Raw genomic sequence first — 14,417 nt, 5'->3', positions numbered from 1 at the left:
GTGGATCATTTGGTATGCAGTGAAAACCCCTGGATAATAGCCAGCCCAGTCAATAAGTTTCAGTCATTAATAAAACTTGCTTGTGTGCAGAGCAAACAGTGCTGTTCGAATAGTTTCCTAATCAAAACAGTTGTATCACCACGTTAACTCCCTCAGAGCCGGAGGCACGTGCCATTGCCTGGGAACACTTTGTGCTGCAGTCATGTACTGACTCCTTGGCCAGACCCATCTGGGTTACCCTGCCATCCTTGATGCAGAGAGCAGAAAGTGTCCCCTGCACGTGCAGATATTGGGAAAGCATCCTTGAGTTTCCTTCAGGGCACTCCTTACATGGAGGTGACTGTGAATGAGATGATGGCGGCTGACGGTGTTTGCAAAGTGTGTGCAGCGCTGCCATTGAGTGGAGGATTTCTGCAAGAGATTAAAGGGTAGAGTGAGGACAGCAAGCAGTGAAAGTAAACAATTTCGATTGAGGTCCAAAGCAATTAGTGGAAGGTCATGCATTTCAATGTATTGCTCTCAGAGTGTTTTAGAGAAACTAGGTTCCCCACAAACCACTGTGGTTGGAGAATAAAAGTAGAAGCTTTGAAAAAACACAGTCATCATCCCATGGATTCTCAGTAGAATAACTTGGTGTCTTCTGTTCAGCACAGTTCAGATGTCTTATTTGCCCTTCCTGCCATAGTATTTTGTAGGTTTGTGTAATTTAAATATTGCTTTTCTAAGAAGTTTCAAGAGGCTTGCTCTGCATATCCAATAAAGAGTCTCCTTTGTTAATCTCTAGTTAAATGTTTGGCAGGAGATGGATCTGATAATCTCTACAGGCGAAGCAGTGAGAGGACGGTGCTGAGGACAGAATGAACAAGACTTAGAAATAATGGGTCAGAAGTTCTGAAAGGGAAACTAGAGCAGAAACCCTGCCAGATATTATGGAGGGCAGTTGTGGAAGAATGGCAGGGTAGTTTAGGAACTGGGACTGGAAGTCTGGAAGATGTCATCAGAAACAGCCTGAGGTGACAGAAGAATGCAGCTGCAACATGGTATGGGGTATAGCCCAGCAAACAGGAGGGCTGGGTGAAGCTGTCCAGCTAAAGGAAAAGGCCATAAATTGAGGGAATGCTACTGTGTAATAACTTGCTGCTAGGACTTGTAAGCTTTTAGATTTCTGAAGGGAAATTGTTTTTGTTTGCCACTTTTGTAGTCTTTGATCATGTGTTTTCTTGCTTTTTTTTTTTTTGCTTTGTAAATGTGTTCTGTTAACATTTGCTGGGGTGATGTATTACTGGCCATTTAGGTTGCCTTGGTACTCTTTTTCCCAGAAAAATATATTCATTGGTGAATTTTATCTAACAACATTTGGTTAAAGAAAGTCTGTGTTTTTATGACAAAGCAGTGGTTGCAAACTGTATGTGAGCAACTCACTTTAGCAGCAGAAGTCTACCCAACCACGTTGCCAAACCCCAGCTTCCTCGAGCCTTGTCAATGTCTCTGACTGCCCTGGATTCTTTCACTTCAAACATGCTGTTTTGCTCAGTGCCTGGGGAGCCACCCAACCCAAAGCAGCTTTCTGAGGATCACGTGCTCCCCAGGCATGCCACACTCAGCTTTGTGTATACAAAGAAAGAAGCTTGGAAAAAGTTTCACTGCTCCTCAGAGAGTGCTTTACATACTGCCTAAGAGAGGTTGGGCAGGACAGAAATTGCTGCATTGACCCTTTGCATTCATGCAGGCTCTTAGTTTATAGTGTGGAACTGGGTGCTGTTACTGTACCTACCAAAATAGATCATGTGGTAGTGGCAACAGGGGTATAAAAACATAAGAGTTAAAACTCTTCAGTGTTTTGGTGTGAGTTTTCCCCCCTGGCTTTTCTCTACTGTCAGGGGTAGCCCTTGGGTGGCTCTGGCTAATGTAATACCAAGCCTGAAAGATCTGAGTGAGAGAGAGAGGTTGACAGGGCCCCAAAATGCAGATGTGGGAATCTGCTGTGACTTGACATCTTGAGTTGTTTCCCTTCTCCTACAAAACTATACAATATTTCAGCCTCATCCTGAAATATTGTTGGCAATAATATGCATGGAACATTTAATTTGGGATTGTTACAGACAAAAAATCTCTGCAATGCTTTCCAAGCTTTTCTTTCCACAAATTTAATTGCATGTCAGAGAAGTAATGATGACATTTTTGTTATAAGCATATTTACAAGCTTGTCCATAGTGTCCAGTGGTTCACTCTGCTAGGTGAGTAGGACTTCAGGAATTTTCAAGTCATTCACAGAATGCAGTGGAAAAAGATGCTCATCAGAATTGTATGATCCATCAATACTGTGCTCATTATGTATTGTGTAAAGAAGTATTCCCCAAAAAAGTATTTTCCTTGCTCTAAAGCCTTTCTTGAATAGGACAGGCCCCTAAATCATTGTTTTGCAACTTGGTTTTGTTGGAAATATATCTTGATAGAGCTACAGCATGTCTTAAACTCTGCTTCTGGTTTGTTTTATTTCAGGAAAGGTAGCTATACAGAAAGAAGATCTGCAGAAGTATCATAACAGAGACACCTGGTTTCAACTCCAGCATGTTGATGCTGATTCAGAAGTACAGGTGAGATGATTAAAAAAATATCTTGGCAAAGAGTATTTGTAACAAGGACATGGCAGTTTCATGGGTTTCATAGCTCTGGGACAGATATGTTGCTTCCCTACAGAAAGGAAACATTGCCCATTAGTATGGTTTGGGTTTTGGTGATAAGTGTAGGGTGGGTTACAAGTGTGCATAAATCACTGGGGGTCAGGATTCTGCCTACAGAAATAATTAAAATAATGTGAACTATCAGGTCGCTGATAGAAGGAGGGTGTGTTTATCTCAAGTATCGAATAACTTCAGGCCCTATAAATAGCAGTTGATTCCTCAGGGAGTGGAGCCATCTTGAAAATAGTATCTGCAGGTACTGCTTAAAATAATTGTGTTGGCAGGTTGCCACAGGAATGGCAACAAGTACATCTTAAATGTGAAAAACATTCCTTGCCAGATCTCTAGGCCCTCTTCCATACAGTGGGAATGCTGATAATTGTATTACTTCAGCCCTAAATTACATTTAGGGTTTGGTACTTCGCAAACTTTTGTACACAGTGTGACTCCCCTTTCTGTACTTTTCTTCTTTTGAAGCAGATTCTGCTTTCTGTTATGACATTAGGTCTTGTGAAAACAGCCATTATAACAATGCAAGAAATCAAAATTATATAGCAGGATAGTGTGCCAGTTACTTTTTTTTTTTCCTCCTGTAAGTATATATTACACATCACTTTTGAACCACAATGTTTGTTTAGGAGGAGACATGAGTGTGTGGCCTGTGCAAAAGTCTCAGATAAATGCAAGGGGAAATGCCTTTTAGATACTTCTGTATGGTAGGGTTGGGCACAGTGTCTTGGCTTTTCAGTCTGTGTGCAAGTCTGCACATACCAGGTTGGAAAATGACAGTTGAAATGCACACACATTCCAACATACAGTGTGGTCATGTGTGGTGAAGCATATTTGGAAAAACATGAAAGATTAGGTATTCTTTTAGCTTGGAGAGACAAATAATACACAGTTGTGTATATGATACAAATAAAGCTTCAGAACAGCCTCTTCAGCCTGTGACATTCTCTTGTAAAATATTGATTCTCTAATGCCACATTTCAGTGTCACTGGTGATGGAAAGGCTTTTAACAGGCTTTTAACTATGAGATCTATTCTGTTTACCCTGGTGTGTCCCTGTCTTCTTACCCCTAAGCCTCTTATGACAGTGCCTTTAGAAAAATAGATTAAGTGTTTATTTCCTGTAGGATATGAAAACTTTCCCTTTGTAATTTATCAGTTGAAGAAAGCCAATATTTAGATAAGCTTCTGCATTGTTTGTTTTGTTACAATATTTATAGAGTGAATTTGTGGAAGCTTTTTAGACCAAGGGTGCTTTCTAGAGCAGCAGTGGTAATGTAAGGTGCAGACAGCTGTAGCTTTGAGTGATGAGGAGCACAGGATTTGCTGGAAGCATGTTCTCTGTTCATAATTGTGAAGTGCAGTTTATCACTTCTGCTGTTTTCATCCTTACTAGAGCCCAACTTTTAAAAGCTGTTTCTGGGCTCCATGATAAGCATTTATTGCAAGTAGTGTAAATATGATTTACACAATGCTCTAATTTTATCTATTTATTTAAACGTTCCTTGGTCTTTATGTTGAGACTGCAAGAGGGCTTGGTGTTCCATAATAGTGGGAGCAGATTTGTAAATATTTTGTATGAATTCTTATGCAAGTGAAGATAGCCAAATGATTTTTTTTTTTGTATCTTTTACACTTGTTGTATCTCATTTGTCCTAAGCACTTAATGGTTTGTAAAGGAAAATAAAATACTTGTGTTAATAATGAGTATTTATACAATGTTACTCAATTTTCAAGAAAATAGTTGAAGAATTTTTAATAGTTAACATTTGCAGTCAATCATGCAAATACTAGTACAAAGGCAGTCTTAATGTGGCAACTATCAGTTTTATCATTCTAGCAGTTTTTCCAATGCAATCTAGTGGATTAAACATTGAGCTGTAGGCCAGGAAACTCCTGCATCTTCTGCTTTTGTCAACCAGTGGCTGTTGTACTATTTTCCATGTTGTAGATCCCTTCATGGCTATTTAGTTATGCATCACAGCACTCTATTGAGGTAAGGTATTGTCACTCCCACACTTTGAATACAGTGAGAGTAAATGTCAGAAAGAATGTGACTTGCTTGGGGTTGTGCAGTCAGACTGAGAAATTAAAAAAGAAAAAAGAGACCAGCTTTCTAATTATTTCTAATACATTAGGCCATGATAGGAAAGAAACTGGATAAGAATAATAAATCTATGAGGGACTTACTTTACCCTGTGTGAAGTCTGAAAATACCCAGGCTTTAAGCAGAGCAGCCAGCACAGTCAGAATCTGAAAACCATGTAAAAACAATGGATTGTTCAAATATCAGTAATATTGGATGCTGTTTTTCTTGTGGCCCACTTTTGGGACATGGTACCTCATTTTTGAGAACAGACTGATTTGAAATTATAGATAATAACATTTGTGATGCAAGAACTGTTATTTTGAACTATCTGAAGTTTAATGAGAGGAATTTAAAATTTTGTTCATCATGGTTTGTACCTATTTGTATGAGTCCTGTATGCTTTTAAAAATAAGTATGTAAGTGTTAATATTGTATAGCTTCATCACAGATTGTTTCCAAGGTGTTTAGCTTGAGACTTTGAATCTAGTTTTATGGTTTTACAGTATTGCCAATTCTTACTGTCTTATAAAGGTGCTTTGTATGTTCAGGATTGAGATTATGGCTTCATAAATTTTATTGCAGATAAGGATGTTACTGACAGCAGGACTACATTAATTGTCAGACTACACAGATATGAGTATTACTGTCAGATGCTTTAATGCCACCTCCATTTATTGCTTGACAGCAGGTAAAGGAGTCTAGCATGATTGCTGATGCTGAAGAAGAAAATGAGGGCATTGTGTGTCTGGGCTGAGTGCTGCTGAGCGGCCTGTGATCTCACGGCGCCTTGTGTTCAGCCTCACATGGAGCAGCAGAGGCGGGACTGTGCAGCTGCTCAGCCCACAGATGCAGAGCAGGCATTGTAACCCACCCCATGTCTTTTGTGGGTTTGGTTCACCATTTGGTCTAGCAAACCTGCCTAGTGAGATAATCAGCATTACCAGGTGCACCTGGATTTCCCCTTGCCTGAGTCAGTGGAAAACAGTAGCTACCAGAGCACAGTGCTGTGTCAGTCAGCAGTGGGCTGTAACTGCCCCTTGAGGTTGACAGGCTTGTACTCTCTTGGTACATCAGTACCCCCACATTTCACTGTCTGGTTTTGCTCTCACTAGTTTGAAAATTGCATAGTCTGCTCTAGTCCTGTCAGTGGATATCCTGGATGCTGTTGAGGTGTAGCTGGGTGATGAAAGAGCAGTTGTGCTCTAGCTGGTTAAGTTTGAGCTGCTCTGTGAAGAGCAAATGATGAAACTTCAGCTTGTATTTGTGTTTGGTATACAAATATGAAATGACATGTCTGAATATTTCCTTTTTAAATATAGAATAAAATGTTAAATGCGATTGGGAAGTTTTTTATATAGAGTACAGAATGGAAGTTGACAGCACCATTAATGTTTAATTTATGGCTTAACTTTCCAGACTGAGAAACTTGTTCTGGAGGTAGAAAGCTATAACCAGGTGGGCCTGTGTGCATTTAGCTGGAGGAATTTTAAGTTCCCATCTTCTGATGGAGCCTGCCTCCTCCTCAGTACTGTGCCCAGAGTTAAATGCCCAGTGTATGACAGTACATGAGCCCAAGTATTTTAGTGAGAAGTGGAACAGGAATTGAGCCATTACTGAAAATGGTTTAACTTTTGCATTGAAATAGATTATGAACAATCAGTCAGCTTCAGCTGGAGGGGAGGGCCTAGCAGCAGCCGAGACAACGTTGTAAGCTGCTTGAGGCCAGTAGGAGCATGATGTTGCACACCTTATATGGGACATGTTTCTTTCCTACGAGTCATTTGTATTTCAGGACCTGCTGTATTCTCCTTGTCATACTTTTTGAGGTCTGGAAGCAAAGATAGCCATGCTATTGTGTGTACCTCTTTTTTGATCCATTAATGTTTTCCTTTTGTTCACAGAAGGAAGTTTACCCAGCAGTAACTGATTGAGATATTTGCCTAGGGCTGTAGATGACAGATGCTCTCAGTGGTCCATGTGTTCTCAGTGGAATTTAAGCCCAAGTGCACATGCAGTCTTTAAAAGGCCTTTCCTCGTTTTGAGTAGTTTTCCCCTTAATATTTTTTCATGTTAAGTTCATAGTTCAAGTCTGTTTTGTGAAGTTTGAGCTTTGCCACCTAAACATTCTTTGTGTGCATGTAATCAGTGAAGTGGTTAAAGATCCAGAGATATTCTGATTAATATCTATTTACACCAGTACACTCCAAACCATGTTGTCAGTATATGCCAAAGTGGGGGGACTCGCAAAGGGAGTTAGATTATTCTGACATGTTTTCCTGTGCAGGCTCTTGTTTTAAAAGTTCCCCTTTTCAAGTGTGCTTTGAGTTACTTCCTCCATCTCATTGACAAATGTGAAATAGTCATGTCCGCTTACAGCTGAGTTCTCAGTTCTAAATGATAGAATGCTTTTCCAAAGCCATTTATGCTCAAGGTCTTATGTAAAGTCATTGTTGGGGCAAAAAAAGTCTGACAAAAACTTGATAATTGCTCATTTCCCCTTCCTTCTCATAAGGACTTTGATGTGTCTGAGATATCTATTTGGCTATCAACTTAATAAAAATAAAAGGCATGTAAAGGGCAGATAACCAACACTGAGGAAGCAAATTGTCTCACATTTTAACCTTCTGTACTCAAAGCTTTGTGCCAAAGATTAACTGATGTTAAGTACTTTCTTCAGACACCAAAAGCTTTTCCTCTTCCTTTCACCACATTAACATTTTGTCTATGCAGGCCTTTGACTATTGTTGATTAAACATGCCTGTTCTTGGATATGGACTGTGTCATGTGGTGTGCTATACTTCATTAGTGGAAAACATTATTTATGGGTATGTTTGGAAAGTACACCTAAAATCCTCCTGTCTTGCTCGACATAACTACTGGCTCTGAAATGCTGCCTGTATATTAGCTAGAAGAGTCCAGCTATGGCATGGTGTGGTCCTCAAAAAAAAGTTTCCTTTTTCTCAGCACCTTCCCGTTGAATACAGAATCTGCATCCCAAGTGTCAGGCTTCATGAATTAAATCTTGGCCTTCCTGGGGTGAGAGTTTTGCCATGAGTTCATCAGAGCCAAGGTTTCACTGCAAATTTTTTAATTAGCTCGTCTTCTCCATCACACAAGACTGAATAAAGTTTATCCCAGATCTGTGGAGGAAGCTGCAAGTGTTACTTTGTTACTTGTATTCACCTTCTTGAAATTTCCAGTGTCTGCTTGCTTTCCAGTGTCCCATGTCTGCTTGCTTCCTGTTCTATATAAATCAATGCTCTTTGTATATGTGGAGCAAGTTGTGTTGAACTGTGATGGCTCTGTTGCTAATTGGTAATTAAGAATATACGTTTGAAGATACAAGTTATAATTGTTTTTAGGAGCAACTGTACAGGGCAGTTTCACTCCAGTAATTGATAGAATTACATTATCTGATGAGCAATTAAGAGCATTGCATGCCCACTGTTCAGCACTGATGTTTTCTATCATGTGTAGGTACTTAAACACTTCTACCATAAAAAAGTCACTGATGCATTTTGTACAACCTTCTGTAAGCATGGTAAATGCAAATTGTAAAAAGAAGCAGCTGCTTCCAGGTTTGGTATCAGCTGTCAACCACAAACAGGAAATAAATGGGTGCAACCCTCTATATTTTGAACAGTGGCACTTAAGCTTCTATCTTGTAGTTGTTTTGAAGAGAGATGACATGTCTGTTTTGATAGGGTGGGGAGAATCACAAGGCTAAATGCCTACTGACAAAATTATTTGAGACTACTGAACCATGCATCAGCAATGGTAAATAACGTTTGTGGTAAAGGGAAAGAGCAGCTATTGACCAGATCCTGCTTTGTGGCAAGACTTCCTCCCTGTGTGAATGTAGGAGCACAGTATTCAGACTTAACAGCACAAAGGGCTAGGACAGCTACTTAAGTTTTGGTCTATTACTTTTCAGTAGCTGGTCTGTTGTGGGGAGGAACACCTACTGCTGAGCAATGAGCGTACGTGGTGTTAAAGTAACATACGTGGGGCAGAGCACAATTTGTCTGGGGGAATGAAACCCTTTCACTTACAACACCTACGTATTGTGTCCCATCAAGCTGTTTGAGAAGAAAATATGATTAATTTTAAGGATTTTGACCATATGGCAGTATTCTTCCTTTAGAGAAACAGGAAGGTTAACGTTATGCCATGTGAAGTTGTTTGCCAGTTCCTGAGCAATTCTGACATGCTTGCACATATGGAGAGCAAGCAGATATCAGTTCCGCTTTGCTTAGCATTTATGAATCCATGCAGTGCTGAATAGAGCTGCTGTACTTTCCTCAGCAATCATTTGGGTTTTGTTCCAGTTTCTTGTGAGCTGCTCGGTGGTCCAGCAGGCAGGCTGTGATCTCTAGCATGATCCTTAGACCTTTCCCAGCCGCCCGCTGCCCTCTTCTAAAGGAAGGAGCAGCTGTTACAAGCAGCAAATGTAGACAGCAAACAAACTCCTTCTTCCTCCTGCTCTCAAACCTGCTGTGAGGCCTGACCTTATGTGAGGCTGCTGATAATACTGCAGGGCTGGATTTACCTAAAGCAGTAGTTGTACCCTTGATCTTTCCTCTCCCACTCCCTTAAGGGCAGCATTTAGTGAGCCCTTAAGGCTTGGCTCAGTTTTCTTCTTTGCTTTTAAGTTTTACTGATGGCAGAAAGTGTCTTCTCAGGAAGTTGGCTAAAAGGGTTTCAAAGTAGACAGAATCTACCCAATAATATTTGCTATATTCTGAAATAAAATCTGGAAAGACGGAAAAAGCAGTGGTGCAGGTTATTTCCTAGTTTGGAATGGTCTCTGTGCAGTGCTGAGTTCTTCCAATGCTCATTTCTCCAGACAATTTGGAGCAAGGGAAAATAAACCAACACACCAGTGTTATCACAGTCCTGAATTTGAGATTCCAAGAAAAATGCAATGCTGGCATGAGTCAGTCTTGAGCTGTGGTTTATGTCACCTGCTTAGCCTAGTCCTCTCCTACAGCTCATGTCTGTTACATCTCATCCCTCCTCCATCTCCAGGAGCTGGGGTGGGACTGCTTGCAGTCACACTCTACCAGCAGGATGAGGAGTAAGGAGACAAAAGTGGGTCCTAGTCCCTCTTTCCACACTGCTGAGCAATGAGCAGAGTTGAGTTGTGTTGGGAAAAGTGTCCCTATATGCAATAAATGTTTGGAAAAATTTTCATCCACCTTGGGGGGAAAGTTCCCAGCAAAACTGGGCAGGCTAGTGAGAAGTAGAAAGGGGGTTACCACAAATCTTTTGTCCAGCAGGTTTAATAGTAAACAAATGCCTTATTTAGGAGTTTTTCTGATAGCAACTGTTGTTCTTTTGTAGAAGCAAATTACTATGCTATGTGAGCCATGGATATTAAGACTATTGACCTGATACTTAATATTCAAGTAAACTGTATATTATCTGGTTTTGTTAAAAATCATCAGGGAAAACTTGTTCTTTTCCTTTGATGTTTTTAAAAAGTGAAAGATTTCTAAAAATTTGGTAGTAGCAAAAAGGATGGAGGCCTGGTTGATACTTGCTTTAAAATGATTTAGGAAATTTGGGTAGATTTGGCTCCTGTCTTGAACTTAGGCAGACTCACAGTCTTCTGTGCATCTTCTAGAGCCTCAGATAGGCACGGAAGTCCCTGGTATTTGTCAGTGTTTTTTCATAAATATTTCTCTGAAAAACCAGATTGCATCTGTTTTGAGCTGGGTTGCATGTTGCATCTGAGTCTGCAGTCACTGCTTCATGTGGGGCGAGTCAGATTCCAGGACAAAATGTGTGCATTTAACTGCCCTCTGACACTGCTCCCAGTGGTGTCCTGGTGGTGACCTTGCAAACACTGCCTGTGAGGCCTTGTTCAGGATGCTAAAACTGCTTTACGCCTGGATGGCAGAACTTTGTCATAAGAGTAGCTTTAGGATAATCTGTGGTCATGCATTTTCTTTTCCTTCAAAGTACTGCGGTTAAATTAAACCACAAATTTGCAACTGCTGGAAACATGATGCAGTTAGGTAGGATCTGTGTACTTTTATTTGCTTTATAACTGTTTTCTGGTGTTTCAATCCACAGTGGCTCACTGCTTCATTCCAGGCACAAAGGAGGTAGCTGGAGGCAGGCTTTCCCTGTATCTAAAAAACCAGGACTTGGAGTCTGCTTTTTCTTTTCTTTGCCAACTTGCAGTCAGTTTCATTTTCAGATAACAGAGTGTGTAGTAAAGGTTATATTTAACAAGCATAGTATAATTTGTGTTTTCCTCGGTAAGGCCTTTCAAAAGTTTTTTTGTTACTGATTTCCTTTTGAGTACTGTCTGCTTCCCTACAAGAAATTCAGTCATCCATTGGCTTCTCTAATCAGTAACTGGAAGCTGACTGGCCCCATTATGTGGTGTTAGATGTGGTTAGGAAGGAGGTGTGACCTGTGAACCCACCCTCCATATGAGCAGGAGCTGATGGAAAAGGAAGTGTTCAGTGGCTGAACTGGCACTCCTTCAGCTTGTTCCTTGAAAAGGGGTCCTACCCTTCCCAAGGAGAAGGTTGTGTTAATAAGTATAGCTACTTCTATGAACACCCTGAAATATATATGTTAATGGAAATGTTTTGAGTAATCAATACATGCTATTTCCGAATTGCCAAACTTCCAGATTTTTTCTCAGAAAAAAGAAAGCATTATAGCCTCATAATGCAGGCCTGAGCCTAGACTCAGTCCCTGGCTCCAAAGGAGGGATTCTCTCTGAGCAGGATGAGGCCACTGTTTCAGCTTTTGGTAAAGTGGACTTTTCTTTCGTTCTGTTGCATTGTCTAATCTTTCCTGCCTTTAAACTCTGCAGACCTACTGCAGTAAAATACTCTTGTTGTTATTACAGTAGTTCTTTTAATACTAAAAATATAAATTTCTTTCTTACAAACTGTCAAAGATCATGGCAGTTCTCTGTTTCTGTTGTACATTTAATCCATTATAGGTTGACCTTCTTGTTGATTAGATTAACTTTTGATCTTATGATACTGATTTATTGCAGTTTTCTGTCTTCCCTTTGCAAAATCAATTACCTGGTGTTTTGTAAACCCAGATAATGCCATTTTTCAGGAGTGAATTTATTCAGATGAATCCTTATGTTTTGCATAATGGCATAATTGATTTGGAAAAAAGCATTCTGTTTATGTAAGAGTAACATTTTCTGTAAATTAAGCCTGAAAGCACATTACTGTAGCCTTAATTCAAGGCATTTGAGTTTTTAACTGGAAGTAAAACACTGGAGGATGTTTTGGGAATAGCTGTAGGCTGCTGGTCCCAGTGATCCCATGACTTCGGTTTTGCTGCAGGAAGCTTGGAGTCACTCTTGGAGCAGCTGACCATTTTCAGAGCTTTCACAAGAGAAAGATGAAAGCGACAGGAAAATATGGCTTTTAGCCCATAAGAGGCATCAGTATAATTTTATGCTTAATGTAGCTAGGAAAATGTGTGAAATACTTCTGATTTTTAATTTTTTTTTCAAGCTAATTTCAGAAATGAGGAGCTTACATTTTATTCAGTATGTGTGGGGTTAGGGTGCTCTAACTGATCTAAGCGCATTGAAGCATTCTTTCCTGAGAAGGGTTGGTCTCATGTTTAAAACCAGCAGAAATATTTCTATAAAAACATTTGCATACCTTGATATTTTTCTACAAAGGGATATTTTCTGGATTTCCAAATCTCTGTTCTTGTCTCTTAATTTCTTCAAAACTTACATTAATGTTGATTTCTCTGGTAGTTAGCAGGATATCAACAAAGATAGCAGTAGTGGGTTTTACAGGTTGATAATCTAAATTTATTCTCTAGAGACCAATCGTTTAGATACTGTAACAGAATATGCAGCCAGTGGGAGAGAGAACATTGAAGAGTAAGGGAAATATAGTAAAACAAAAGCAAGAAAGCTGTTCTGCTTAAGCAGAGTTCTTAGCTGATTATGTGCCTAGCCCCTGTCATGTACAGCTACAGTGGGCATTGCAGTGGTACCAAGTCCTTAAGAGCTGAATCTAGAAGTGGCTTTATGCATTTGTCCAGAGAAGTCCTGCTCTTATGCACGAGGACAGGCTTCAGTTTGGAAGCCAGTGACAGATGCTGACTGTGGCACACACTGACAGGGTGAAGGAGGATACCTGTGTCGCTGAAGCACATATCCGAAGTGGCAGCTGAATGCAGTGTTTGGTTTTTTGCATTGGAGGTGGTGGTGGTTTAATTATTTTGTTTTTAAATGATGCAAAAGACACATGGCAGAAACCTTGTTTGAAACTCACACACTCATCTGGGTTCTTCCCTGTTCAAAATGCCAGTGAGCTACTGTGGTACCTCTGCAACTTTATACAGATTGAAGAGGTTGTCTTCAACTGGAGAGGTTGTCTTCCTTGTTTTCTGGATGAAGACCAGTACTGTCTGCCAAGGGTCTGTGTTCCAGCTCTCAGACAGGAAAAAGTGTTACTGAGTCAGAAGACTGAAGGTATAAGTAGATTATAAATGTTTGGGGAGTGAAAGCATGAAGTGTGCATTCAAGGTAGCGCAGAAATAATGATCCTGAATAAGGGATATAAACTGGGAAGGGGAGGGAATGACTGTAGCAGTAAGAAACAGAATGCCTCATAGGTGCCTTCAGGACAAGTATTCAAGCACTGAGTGCAGTGTTTGTGCTTCTTAACATGAGAGGACCAGGGAATGACCTTGGACTGCACTTCTGTATGTCCATGCTCCTTAATTATTGCTGCACTCCTTGCTGTGCTTTGGACTACCTTCACCAGCTTTTGTCCAGACAATTCTGCTATAGGGGTAGGGAACCTTAGCAGCATAGGTGCAACTTGAGGCCAGGGTTTCATCAGGATAGACATGCCCATAGAGCAGGAGGTTGTAGTAATTAGCCACAAAAGGTAGGGAAGTTGCTTGCAAGAGTTTTGGTCCTGTGCAGAAAGAGCAAAGGTTGACTCTGGAACATCCCACAAAAGGGGTGGCACAAGAATTTTTTGTGGTTTAAGGTAAACATGATACTGACGTTAGACCTGTCACTAATTAGCAGGGTGGATTTTAGCATCCTTTAGTACAAAAGGTGGAGGAGAGAGTAATGAAAATGAAAGGCTCAATTTTGGCTATGATAATTTGGAGAGGATGACTGGGCACTGCTGGCATGTCAGGTTTGGTCAATAACAAAATGTGTTTTGCATTTACTGTGTACACACTGTAAAAGTGATGCTGAGTTTTTGTCAGTGGGAGTGGCTAGTCACATTTTGACATATAATGGAATTAGTAAGAGGAATGCAGTTGGTATTCATGTTTGTCTTTATTTGCTTAGTGTATTGAAAGATAATATCTTGGCCCAAGTCATAATAAATGATATGATGATAAGGAGTTGAAGACTGTGTAACAGTAGATACTGTGAATGCTAGCAATGTGATTGGACATTTTTTATGTGTTTTTTAATAGTTGTTTGATATACTTTTATTGATATTTGTCTTACTATTTATATTACTTAATATATTTTATTTTTATAATGTTTAAAACAGATGTTAATTTATAACACTTTTGTGATGTCATTTTTAACAGTAGTGTTGCAGATACTTGCTTAATATTTAAAATGCTAATTACAACTTCAACACAACATTTCT

General features: G+C 39.9%; 1 protein-coding gene across 2 annotated transcripts in view; it reads left to right on the top strand.

The window, feature by feature from the left end:
* The window catches only part of RASA3 (RAS p21 protein activator 3), a 130,087-nt gene that overhangs the window by 58,548 nt on the left and 57,122 nt on the right, over positions 1 to 14,417 (top strand). For both annotated transcript variants that reach the window (XM_041418144.1, XM_041418143.1), the window contains exon 4: positions 2,503 to 2,597. In XM_041418144.1, coding sequence (XP_041274078.1) covers positions 2,503 to 2,597 — 95 coding nt within the window. The remainder of the gene's footprint in view (positions 1 to 2,502; positions 2,598 to 14,417) is intronic.

This window comes from Onychostruthus taczanowskii, unplaced genomic scaffold, assembly GCF_017590055.1.
Source record: "Onychostruthus taczanowskii isolate IOZ18803 unplaced genomic scaffold, ASM1759005v1 scaffold58, whole genome shotgun sequence".
Classification (NCBI taxonomy): domain Eukaryota; kingdom Metazoa; phylum Chordata; class Aves; order Passeriformes; family Passeridae; genus Onychostruthus; species Onychostruthus taczanowskii.
The sequence above is the reverse complement of the archived record's forward strand: the minus strand, read 5'-3'. Positions and strand labels throughout refer to the sequence as shown.